This window comes from Carassius auratus, chromosome 40 (assembly GCF_003368295.1).
Source record: "Carassius auratus strain Wakin chromosome 40, ASM336829v1, whole genome shotgun sequence".
Taxonomy (NCBI): Eukaryota; Metazoa; Chordata; class Actinopteri; order Cypriniformes; family Cyprinidae; genus Carassius; species Carassius auratus.
Window position 1 is genome coordinate 15370421 of NC_039282.1, and position 13842 is coordinate 15384262.

A 13842-nucleotide genomic window follows, 5' to 3' on the forward strand; every position below is an offset into this window, starting at 1 on the left:
AAATATAATTAAAGTTAATAAAAAAGTTTTGTCCTAATAAAACAACAAAAACAGCAAACAAATAAAACAATAGCTATATGTATGTCTTACTACTACTACTTTTGTAAATAAACATGTTAATATTATAATAATATACACCTGTGTGTATTAATTATTATATATGTATTATTGTATGCATATTTTTGCATTTTACAAATTTGAATCACCATTGTTATCATCTTCAAAGATTCTTTTTTTAATAAAAATATTTAAATAAAATTAAAAGTGAATAGATCTGCCTCGGGATAATTTGATTGGATATGTGTGAGTTCAAACTGAATTCTTTCACCAACTTTATTGGTGTTTTTGGTCAGGAGAAAAATCTGGGAGAAAAATCTTTTTGTCTCAACACAAAAAATGTCAATTTGTTCTCGATAGTCTTGTTGACAAGACAAACAACTGAGATTTTAAAGAGATCAAATTTATGAGCCAAGTGAGCCAAAAGGATTCTGTGTTATATATCATATATTTTTATTATTATTTATCCTTGCAACTTAGGAGCATTTAAGAATCTAATCTGTGGTCTACAATATCTTCTGAAACTATAAAGGAGACACATGTGAGATTAATCAGAAGAAATAAACAGAAATCTCAATTCGATCTCTCCATTTAACAACATTTCTGTCTAGAAACTCCAAATGAGATTGTAAAGACCTAAGTGTCCTGTGGGTGCTCATGCAACAGGCGTCTCTAAACCACCCAGAACAAACAGAGAACAGGAGCCATGGTGTCCTGTGGAAGACCAGTACAAGAGTTTTGAGGTCTTAATAAATTTCTCCACTCCAGCTGTCAGCCGAGCGTCAGAGATGGATGAAAGAGTCAGTGACCTCTGACCTGCCCCGGACCTCTCCTTCATCTCCCCTCAGTGAACCCCCAAAACTCTCACAGAACCCCGAGACTCGACTGCACTCGAATCCTTTCAGCACAACGTCAGCTCAACAATAGCGTCGATACTTTCACATGCAGTGCTATGCATTACTTTATTTCCACACTGCATATACCAAGATAACTTTTCAAATGAGTAACTTGCATTGATTTTCTATTTATATAATGTATTTAGCAACCAATTTTACCATTAAGTAGTCATGTAGAGCTACACAAAGCACATTGCCTCTCTTGTTAGACATGGTTATATGGTGGGCAAAAGTATACATACATACATATATATATATATATATATATACATATATATATATATATATATATATATATATATATATATATATATATATATATATATATATATATATATATGATAATAACATTATAAATATTATATCATAAATATTTTATAACATTTTATAAGTAAGTATTAGTTCTTTCATAATATAAAAATATATATTTCAAAAATAATAAAATAATAAATGATTTAGTTATAAATAAATAAATGTAGAAAACATTTTATATATAAAAATATCTTAAATTATATAAAATTACATATATACTGTGAGTATATATATACATAAATGAATGAGTAAATGGGAAAAAGTCTAAAATGTGTTGCTATTCATAGTTTTTAATTTTCTGAATAATTAATGTGGATTCAAATACCATCAGTATTCATGAAGGCTCAACTAATAATCTATCTGTAACATAATTCCGCTTCAAAAACTCACATAACATTTAACTCATCATGGAGTCGACGCACACCTAAGGAAACCTGAAACAGCTCCAGATGACTGCACTTGAGTCCTGAGCGAGAACATAACCTTTGACCCGTGACCTCTCGAGGCAAAGGTCAAGAGTGGTGCAGGCTTTCCCTCATCATCACTGTGGAAACCACACAGTGTTTGCAATGCATCTTTGCAGCACTTCTACAAATAGCAGCACATGTCTAGAAGCCATTAAGCACAAGAGAAATCCTACTTTCTCTTTTCTTTCAACACGTCTGTGCGATGTGTATTTATTATTGTCACAGGCTCTTATTTGGCTTGATCTATGGCAGAATGAAACGTCAGTTTTAAAGATAATTACATTTTTTTCTCCTCCAACAGATCCATTCATCACACTCACAGCCCTCTGCCATTTTTAGACTCTTGATAACATGCCTCGACTCATTCCATCTTTCCCTCTCTCTCTCTCTCACACACACACACACACACACACACACACATCCACAATGAGTCAGATCCTATTATGTGGCATGAAGTTGCCAAAAATTTGTTAATTACAAAGTCCAGAGCCCAACTTGTATGATTATAATGAAGTTATTTCCGTGAGAACGCTCGGGTGAAGACGTCACTCGTGGATTTACTGCCTCTCCTCCTCTTTCTTTTACTCTGTGCTTGTAATCAGCATCTCTTGTTCTCATGGGAGGAGAGACCTCCGTCCTCGTTATTAATCACAAATGCTGATAAACCAATCAGAAGCACTCTTATTACCACTTGATGACAGACTCGTGCTTGAGAGGAAAAGAAAAAAGACATAGGGATGCATGGACGGACGGAAGTGTTGTTCACCGTTCAGAAGTCAACTGAGAATCCTTTTAAATTTCAGTTCCTGAATTTCAACTTAAGGTCATTCAAACGTAAATTAAAATTAATTTAATAATGCAAAGAAATTTATGTAAGTATGTAAGCCTGTTTCCCCCACTGAATAAAAAATAAAAACAATAAATGTGACTTTCTATCTCATAACTCAGACTTTTTTCTCACAGTTATGATTTAAAAAGACAGAATTATGAGATAGAAAACATCATAGTTGTGAGCTGACTTTTTTTTCCCTCAGAAATGGACTTTATAACTTTTGGATTTTTGGAACAATTGGAATTTGTTTCTCACAATTGTGGAAAATAAAGTCAGAATTGCAGGATACAAACTCGCAACTGCAAGAAAAAAAAAGTCTGAATTGTGAGATAAGGAGTCATTTTATCAAGTCAAATTATCAATTAATTTTTTTATTTCATGGTGGAAACAAGCTTCCATATTTAAGTAATTTTTCACGTGAACGTCAACGTTTTTCAATGAAAGAAGTTTTGGTGGGGAAAAAATAGACATACTAACTGGCGCTAGCTACATCACCTGGCACAGATCTTAACAGTTCTGAAACAAATTCATCTGTTTACAAAGTAGATATTTGACACTTTATGAAAGAAATATACATATATTTTATTTCTAGTGACAGGAAAAGTCCCTGAAATTCTAAACATACATAAAATTAATAATATTTCAGAAAACTGCTTTATGTTTCAGGAGGACTCAAACTTTCTGTATATTCGATATATTCAATGAATGGTACAAAAAGGTGTTTTCTGAACAGTTTTCTGCTAAAATACAATGTACATATTGTGAATATCTATGCTTTGGTCTCTGACTTTAAGGTTAAAAACACAGACGGTGACAACTTCCTGGGGGCGTGACAAATTCAAATCAAAATTCCAACCAATGAAATTTAGCCGATTCTAAAATGTGCCCATGATCATTGAGGCTAGTTTGAGTGAAACATCAGAAGTGTCTTACCCTGACATTGCTCATTCCGTTCCTCGTATCCAGGGTTGCACAGGCAATTCCCAATGGGCACCAGCCATTCTCCATCTGCACCGCAGTACATTTTGGGAACCTCCTGCTCCTCTGAGTGATTCACGCAGGAGCCGCGCACCTCCACCAGTGATGACGTGTCGGCTCCAGTTACCGTGTCAGGAAACTGTGCTAGGTTCCTCACAGCTAACGGACACTTCTTGTAAAACACATGAATGGAAACCAGAGCGATACAGGCTCCTACATCCTGGAAGGCCAGATAAAACCCTGTGTGGCTCAGAACACCGACGTCCCGAATCTCTGTGTTTAGCTTCATGATCCGATCACCAACATCCACCTGCGTGAAGCTCTCGTCCGCCGCCACCGTGTCGATCTTCTCAAAGCGGCTCTCGTGAGCGTAGCGCTCGTTATCGGAGTCAGACTCGAGGTAGTAGAGGTTGAACGTCTCTTTGCAGGTGCCGATGACGCCGGGCAGGCTGTTACAGTCACGCAGGGTGAATTTAATCTCGATGTAGATACGCTGCGCCGGCCCGCGCTGGATCCAGTGAGTCCTGAGCCAGTTGTTCTGATTGGGCTCCATCACGTTACACACCTGGTATGTTCTGATGGGGATGTTCTTCTCGTCCATGATGCTCACCTCTTCCCACTGCAGAGGACAGCAAAAAAAAAATGTTAGAAATTAGGAAAATCAAGACCTTCTCAATGTCAAATTGAAATCTTTTAGAATGCAAACAATGCAAAAAATACTACAGATTTCCACCTGTGATTTGAAGCATAGTTTCTAAGAGGGAACCTGTGATGAATTAAACATCAAATAAAGCAGAATGACTGGAAAAACAAAATAGTAAATAAAGCAGTCTTCACTATCTCCAATAAACCACAAGCGATAGACCAGAAGTCATTCGTTTCCATTGGAGAGCAGTGCGGGAGCCCCGTAATTGGTCATTTGTTTTGTGTGGATAATTTCATACAGTCATTGTATTAATTAAAATCGTTCATTTTCCCATGGTGAATAAGTTCAGGGTAACAATTGCTTCACAACCAGTTTGAAAATTCAGTGTGACTGCCACTAGGGGGAGAAACGCGACAATCGTGTCCTAATGTCGATCTTAGTTTTATCTTAGAACTCGAATCAATTAATTAGCAGAAGTTATTTCTTCACCACATGCGTATGACGGCATTAACAACAGCCCTTTATTGTTGAACAAATAAGGTTTATACGACGGAGATGTGAACGTGTTTGGGAAACATTCACTACTGGCTAGTTAGTTTCCACAACAATACATCATACTATTGTGGTTAATGAGTGAGTAATTTTGTTGTATGGGAAACACACCCCAGTGCAGTCCGATTCACAAATAAATAAATTAAATTAAATATACTGGTTCTTTTTAGTGAAACAGCGCAAGCGATTTCGAATGATGAGCTGGTTCTTTAACTCACACAAAGTCAAGAGTTCCTTTTTAAAATAAGGAGAGAATAAAAAAAGTGTGGCAAATAATAATGATGTCATGATCTAATCACTGAACTTCCATTAATTCACCACAAGAGGTCATCATCTACAACACAGTACACCCTGGACTACATTTCCCATGCTCCACTGCACCAATCACAGTCCTGATAACAATCACATGCACCTGAGACCAATTACACACATACAGCACAATCAATCAGACATGCTTCATAAGCATTGGACTTCCTTTCAAACACTGCCGAGTATTGTTCTGCACACATCTCTCCCCTAGCGATAGCTGTGATACGTTAGCCTTTCCGTGTTAGTTTCTAGTTTTCATAATTTAGTCTTTAAATCTTTCTGTGTTAGTTTCTAGTTTTCATAGTCTGGTTTCAGTTCCTTGTTTTCATAGTTTTGTCTCTGTATCTAGTTTTCATAGTTTGGTGTTTTTCTTGCCTTGCCGTGTTTTGACCTTTTTGCTCTGGATTCTGAATTACCCCTCTTGCTTAGCCCTCTGGATATTGTTCGCTCATCGAAGACCCACGCTTGCCCTAAGAATATTCTTCATCTTTCCCTCTATATACCTGTTTGTCCCATGCCAGAAATGACCACGTCTTTGTGTAATAAAAGCTCACACATGGATCCGCACATTTCACGGCTCGTCAGCCTCGTAACAATTGACAATAATTCACAGTTTTTTTTAAGTTTGATTTTAAGTGTTACAGCGATGTCCTCATCCTGTTAAACAGATCATATTTTGTGCAAGCGTACAAGTTTTTACGAGGTCTACTGAAAGTGTTTGTTTTAAAATTAATACTCTTGTGCTTATTATCAATACATTAAACAATATAGTCAACAAATTATGACAGAACTCCTGAAAACATTCAGGACTGGCCATTTCAGATGACATTAAAACAGAATCGAAGCATCTCTATTAAAAAATGATGACAGGTGGTTGACAGCATAAAGTATGAGGCTCATCAGAAAAAAAAAACGAAAGAAAACAAAAAATAACTGATCATTTAACTAAACAAACACAAGGTCATCCAAAGTGAAAACAGAACTGAACCTTGGGAATCTATAGAGTAAATGCATAACATCTGTTTCCCTCTTACAGGCTTGAGTATAAGTTTGCCTGAACTAACCTCTGAAAATCACCATTACTCGTCTTCTATAGCCTCAGAGACAATAACAACTCTTGACAGTCATTAATGTTTCACAGCCTACAACACTTCTCAGCCTCTGCTAAACCAGCATTGCAGCGACTGATTGGACTCCCTGAGTTTTCATCATCTAATCAGCACTTATGATTTGTATTAAAGCAAATGAACACCATATAAACACATGCAAATTTAACTGTTGATACCCAAGAGTCTGAATGGGAAATATCGCATAATAACTAACACTACAAGTCAAAAGTTTGGAATAATTCCGATTTTTTAATGTTTTTGAAATAAGACCATTATGCTCACTAAAGCTGCATTTATTTGAGCAAAATAAATACAGTAAAAATAATAATATTGTGAAATATTATTACAATTTAAAATAACAGACTTCTATTTGAATATATTTTAAACTATAATTTATTACTGTGATGCAAAGCTGAATTTTCAGCATCACTACTCCAGTCTTCAGTGTCACTAATGATCCTAAAAATCATAATTATTCCAAACTTTTGACCAGTAGTGTATGTGCATTAATAATTTGCCTTTGACCTTGAACTACAGGCACATTTATTCATTTAGCAAATGATTTTATCCAAACTGATTACAAATAAACACATATCAGTGAACCTTCACAGACCGATCTACAAATTTACCAAATTATTTATCTGTTATTTTAGAACCCACAAAAAAAAAATCTTTTGAAAAATTATTATGTGTGATTTCAGCAGCCACTAAGATCATCCTGACGGCCCTGAATAATCTCCAGGAATTATTCAAAGTGCGCTAAAACTAATTGAGCATTTGTGAGATAATAAGACTGACAGAAATCTGGTGTACGTCAGGGAGCGTGATTGTCTCCATTCGGCTCGTCTCTTCATCTGTGTAACTACGGAGGCCCAGAGGAGCAGCGCAGAGATAAGAACCTGGAGCTGCTGATAGCGGGACGAGAGGAGAAAGGACCTAATTGGCCGTATTAAAGTCTGAATACCCGCCCACCGTCCGTGCCAAAGGCCTGTCCATCACGGAGAAGATCACAGAGGGAGAGGAACTCAGGAGCTCAATGAGACTTGGATCGATGCGAAAGGAAGCCGAGCTGCTCCGGAATGAAAGGGAATTCTGTGTGTTTTATTGAATCGCTGATGTGCTCATTTAGATGCACCTGATCTGAAGATGTTAAACGGCTAATTGCTGATGAGGGGCTCCAAACAGTGCAGAAGCATACATTATCGGACAGAACCCGCTAACCCCCTCGGTATAAAATCTCACACTCACATACACACACACACAGACATTCAAACAGACCTTTTCTCTGCCTCCGGGTTGCCAAGTCTCTCCCCCCTACCTCTTTTGAGAGAAAAGGGATAGAGTTTCCTAACAAAGGGCATTTTTGTCTTCCTCTACTATTTAGGAAATCTGACACCCGTCGCTGTAACCTAGCTTTCCGAATTTACATCCCAGAGAAGTGGACAGGGTAGGCTGATCTCACTTGTATTTGCAGGTATTCATACGTGACATGAGGATTTTTAGACGTTGAAACGGACAATATCAAAATACTGACAGCAACTAAAATGTAAAATGCTTTTACATATGAGATGTAAACAACCTTGAGGCTCTCTGAAGACCTGAACCAAAATTGTGTGTACACTGAAATTTGTATTTATTTTATGGCAATGCCATAGAGCTATTTGGGGTTCCTGTCATGGGATGAAAAAATAAAAAAGTTTTTTTCTCACAATTCTGACTTTTTTTGTTAAAAATGTATAATTTTTAAAAAAGTAAATGGTAAACTAAATGGTAAACTATAAACTCAGAAATAAGAAATAAAAAGTCTGAATGGCAAGATAAAAATGACAGAACTTTCTATACCTTTCAGCAAATGCTTCTTTAAAGAACCTTAGTGTGAAGAACATTTTAATAATCAGAAGAACTTTTGCGCAATGAAAACGTTACATGAATGTTTCTTCCTGGAACCTTTGATTCCATTAAAGAACCTTGATTTTTAAAAGTGTACCACCAAAATGTAATACTCAACGGCCTAAAAAGACATTATTAATAGCACAATTATTTATTAATGAACTTCAGATGGATCTAATAAAAATAAAGTCACCTGCACTCTTTGCATGGCTGAATGTAATTATCATCAAAGCAGAACAGAACGAAACTGCTATAATGTATAATTAATTAACTTTATATATGCGCTATAATAAATGCAATGGTGTTAAACACCTTTAAACCCTGTCATTTATTAGTAATATAATGCAATTAACCATGAATTTATTATTATTTGAATGTCAGTTCATTTTTAATAATTTGAATATCTTTAAAGGCTCTAGGTTTTAGATGCATTTAGATGCGGTATCAATCTAAATTGTGTTCGAACTCTACGTATGAATACAAATGAGGTCAAGCTGGAGAAAGAGGGACGGAGAGATGGTTTTGACTCACCCCTCCTTCCGTCGGGCTGGCGACCCATGCCAGATCTCCCTGCACCGATCTTGAATCCAGCAGCGTGACTGAAGGTGAAAAACACAGAGGACTTGAGAAGGAGATCACTAAAGCCTGTGCATCTTACCCACAGTGATAAAACTGATGCGAGGATGATGTTAAACTGATAAATAATGACAACAGCTGCAAAGGTGGCTGAAAAGTGACAGAGAAGTGCACAGGGGTACGATCAAGTGCTGAACTGAGTAGGGAATTACGGCTATTTATTACAAATACAAATAATATTCATAAAATTAACCAACATGCAAAGAAAAGATTTTTTTTTTTAAATAAGTAAACACTTTTGTGTCTTATACAGTACTGCATAAAAAAAAAACTCTAGCCTTCACAAAAAAAAAAAAAAAAAAAAAAAAGCTTCAAGTTAATTAAGGCCTTATACAGCCTTTATGATCTTTGACATTATATGTAGGCTATTGTTTATATTTCCAGATAACAAATTATCACAATTCTATTCTTGTGATAAAAACGCCTAAATAATTTTAAAGTTAAAACTAAAGATTTAAGACATTATAAATATCAATTGAGAAAAGGAAGGATAAACAAAATTCTGAATAAATATTATTATATCTAAAATGTAAATAATAAATATGCGGCATATCTCTATGTATAAATAGTAGTTTTTAAGCTGCTAAAGTGACAGTTGCCCTACAATATATTTCCAAACATTAGTTGCAACAAGAACTTATTATATATATATATATATATATATATATATATATATATATATATATATATATATATATATATATATATATATAAATTATTTGATAATGTAGATTAAATTAGAAGGAGGTGTTTCTGGAACTGGCCGCTGATCGCCACTGTTTGTATTTGCGCGAGTTTCTCTCCGCGCCCGAAACTTTTCGTCTTTACTCAAAGCCATCTCACCTTCATTCGCCGGAGGATTCCTCGGAGCGGACAGACCTGCACAAATCCCCAGGAAGAGCGAGGTGAGTGAGTAAATAATCCCGGCCATGAGCGCCATTCGTCCCGTTACTGTCTCTCCGTTATTCCTGTTTATTCCTCGTGCTGCTCCGCGCGACTGAACTGGAGGCGCACGAGACGCGCGCTCCGAGAACTCTGCTGTAGGGGGCGTGGCATTCTCTGGTGACGTACCTGTCAATCAAGAAAGAGAGACGAGAGTCTTAATTTTCTAAATATTGATTAAAATTATCATTAGTAGAAGACATAGTATTTTTTTTTTTATGTCAGACGCTATTGAAAAAGGAGTTTTTAAAACATATTTAATTATATATAAATATAATTAAAATGATACAATTTTACATATTAGCCTATATATTTTACACACACACACACACACACACACATATTTAATTATATATAAATATAATTAAAATGATACAATTTTACATATTATATATTTTACAAACACACACACACACACATACATATATATACATATATGTATGTGTGATATATATAAATATATATATATATATATATATATATATATATATATATATATATACCACTGATCTATAATATATACGGTAGATTAGTGATATATACACACTTTTCGTATTTAATTCTAATTATTATACATTTTAATCTTCATTTGAAACGTTTTAATTATTGTACAAACATACATATTATTTAATATTAATATTATTAACATTAATATTACATATTATCAAAATATATATAAAAAATATCAATCTAATAATATTATGAAGAAAAATATTTTTTACGATCATTTTATTATTATTATTATTATGATAATGAATAGTAGTACTATTATAATAAATAGCATATTATGTGTGTGTGTAACGGAGGCACATGTGTGTGTGTGTGTGTGTGTATATATATATATATATATATATTATTATTATTATTATTATTATTATTACACTAATATTAATCTATTAGTTCCAATGGGCCAATAATAGTATTTTGTTATGTAATTGGGTTTATAAGATACTTTTAATTATTTTAATTATTTTTAAAATAGTTAAAATATTTATATAAAGTTTTACTAATTATTTTAATAATTTATAATATTTTTGAACATTCGTGCAATTTTATAATAGGCCTGAAAAATAAAATAATAAAGAACATGAAGAAAAAAAAAAACAATAAAACACAATATAACGGATAATAAAATGATTGTAATTAACGTATTATTATTATTATTATTATTATTATTATTATTATTATTATAGTGGTGTTGGAAGTGGCAGATCATTGAATTATGGCCTAATGAATTATGGACTGATCGTGTTTCGCCATCTAGTGTTCATTTCCAGACACACAGGGCAAAATTAGCAAAATCATGTCTTTCTGAATCCACCGTGACGCGCTGTTGCTTCATTTGTTTTTCATCCAAACTGGAGCGAGCAGAGATGTATAAAGTACTAAAGAACCATACTTGAGTAAAAGTACAAGTGCTCTATCAAAAAAGTGACTTGAGTAGAAGTAGAAGTGCTCTTTAAGCACCACACTTAAGTAGAAGTACTAAAGTATTCAACATTTTTTGTACTTAAGTATTGCAAGTAGTCTATTTTAAAATTTACTACTCAAGTACTGAAAGTAAAAGTAGAAGTATTGTGTTATGTAGCTATTAAAGAAAGTAGTCAAAAGTTTGAACATATTGTTTTTACTATTTCAAATGATTAACCTAAAGGACAATCACAATTCCTTTGACTGTAACTTCTTGTAAACAAAAAACAGTTACTAGGGTTAGTTAGCCCAATTTGCAAAATGATGTCATTAATAACTTACCCTCATGTTGTTTCAAACCCGTAAGACATCAGAGGGTCATTTAGAATTTTTTGAAGCATCGAAAATACACTTTGGTCCAAAAATAGCAAAAACTAGACTTTATTCAGCATTGTCTTCTCTTCAGTGTCTGTTGTAAGACAGTTAAAAACAAAGCAGTTTGTGATATCTGGTTCGCGAACGAATCATTCGATGTAACCGGATCTTTTTGAAACAGTCCACCAAATCGAACTGAATCGTTTTAAACAGTTAAAGCGTCTCCAATACGCATTAATCCACAGATGAATTAAGCTGTTAACTTGTTTAATGTGTCTGACACTCCCTCTGAGTTAAAACAAACCAATATCCCGGAGTAATTCATTGACTCAAACAGTACACTGACTGAACTGATGTGAAGAGAGAATTGAAGATGAACACCGAGCCGAGCCAGATAATGACTCGTTCACGAGTCAAGAACCGTTTCTGTCCGATTCGTGAACCGAGGAGCTGATGATACTGCGCATGTGTGATTTAGCGTGAAGCAAACCGACACACAGAGCGTCTGGAACCGAACTGATTCTTTTGGTGATTGATTCTGAACTGATTCTGTATTAATGTTATGAGCCCATGTGCAGTCAACGCCAATGACGCCATTGCATCGAGCGCAAAAGAATCGGTGAACTGTTTTCTTCAACTGGTTTATTGAATCGAACTGTCAGAAAGAACTAACGTTACTGGTCATCCGAAAACCGACGCAACCGGTTCTTGACTCGTGAACGAGTCATTATCTGGCTCGGCTCGGTGTTCATCTCTCTCTTCACAGCTACGGTGTACATTTTAGGACATCCTCAGACCTCAGTCATCAAATGAAAAGGCGTCATGCCTCAGACTAAAAGGCTTCAGTCATCGGACAAAACGGCATCGCGTCTCTGACTGAAAAGCTTCAGGTCTCAGGAAAAACGACGTCAGGTGTCAGGTCTCATACAATTAACGTTAGGCATCAGACGAAACAGACTCAGAAAAAAAGTCATCAGACGAAACGGACTCAGACAAAAAGTCATCAAACGAAAAGGACTCAGGTGGAGAATCGCGTTGCCCCGCCCCATGTGACGTCACACGCACGCCGTTCACAGGAAGTAGTAATGGTTGATTGATGGCAAAAGGAGGTAAGCAGCGTCTGATATTTTATATTTTATTCAAATGTTACACTAATTAAGTTATATAGGGAAGAGAACATGCTTTTCGAGAGTATTGTGTGCACGTTTAAGAAGTTAGTTAGCCATATTGCAACTAGCCAGCTTTTATTTTGGCCAAGTAGTAAAATTACCCTTACGAAAAAAAACATGATTTTACTATCAAAAACCACAAATAAATAAATAAATAAATAAATAAAACACATGGTCGATATAGTTAAATCATGGTATCCACAGATTAACCATGGTTTTGCTACTCACCATAGTTTAACCATGGTGTTTGTAGTAAAACTGTGGTTATACAAATGGTACGTTAATCATTACACTAAAAAAACAATGTTACTACACTTTTACTATAATAAAACCACAATGCATTAAATATAGAAAAACTGTTGTTTCATCTCATAAATAATTATAACAATTATACGTATAAAACTTATACTTATTTAACTTTATAATGGTTTATAAGTCTTATATCGTGACATTATGTATTTAAAATATATACAGTATCTTACTATCTTATTGATATTACAATAAATATTGTTAAAATCAAAAGTGCCATATTACATGTTCATCTAATCAGATATTTGATATGATGGTTGTTTAAGGAAAAATAATATTTTTATTTTCATTATTATTGTTGTAATTATGTATAGTGGTATTTGCCTGCTTTGAGTAAAGTAACAAAACAACAATGCCAAGATATGAGACTTGTATTATATCTAAGGGAAACATTCTATTGTAAGTTAAGTGGATGCATTATATTCATTGCGTATTATAAATCATAATCTTAAATGCTATAACCACAAATAAGTAAACATTATAACACATTAAAACTGTTGTTATGATTACTCATGAGATGATATGACATATTACAAAGTTTTTTTTCTAATACATTATGCATTCATCATAATGCCATAAGAATTCTCTTATAATTTGTTTTAAATACGGGCTTCATAGGAAGTGTTACCGTTAAGTTTAATCGATAATGTACTTCTTCACTGATGTTATACAATATCCTTATACAAATGGAAAAAAAATGTTTACAGCATCTAATGCTTTTATCTTGGAGTGAAACACAACTAAGAAGATGAATAAAATCAAGTGAGCCACAGAGATGGCATCGTCCAAGAGCACAGGCATGTATTTTTCTTTTTTCTGCATTGGTAAGAAAACTATTAACTCAAAGAAAGTATATGTAAACATTTAAACATCATATACTAATAATGAACAAGAGTGCAGATTAAGTAACAAATATATAAATGAAAACCACCCAAGATCAGTAAACAATCTTT

At 34.3% G+C, this 13842-nt stretch overlaps 1 protein-coding gene across 1 annotated transcript in view; it reads right to left on the reverse strand.

Annotated features, from left to right (window-relative positions):
* Nucleotides 1-9716, reverse strand: part of LOC113058689 (ephrin type-A receptor 4-like) — a 36099-nt gene extending 26383 nt beyond the window's left edge. Inside the window, exons 1-3 of the mRNA XM_026226835.1 lie at nt 9528-9716; nt 8580-8647; nt 3498-4161 (exon numbers count right to left, since the gene is read on the reverse strand). Of these exons, the coding sequence (XP_026082620.1) occupies nt 3498-4161; nt 8580-8647; nt 9528-9624 (829 nt within the window). The 5' untranslated portion in view covers nt 9625-9716. The remainder of the gene's footprint in view (nt 1-3497; nt 4162-8579; nt 8648-9527) is intronic.
* Between the last annotated feature and the right edge of the window lie 4126 nt (nt 9717-13842).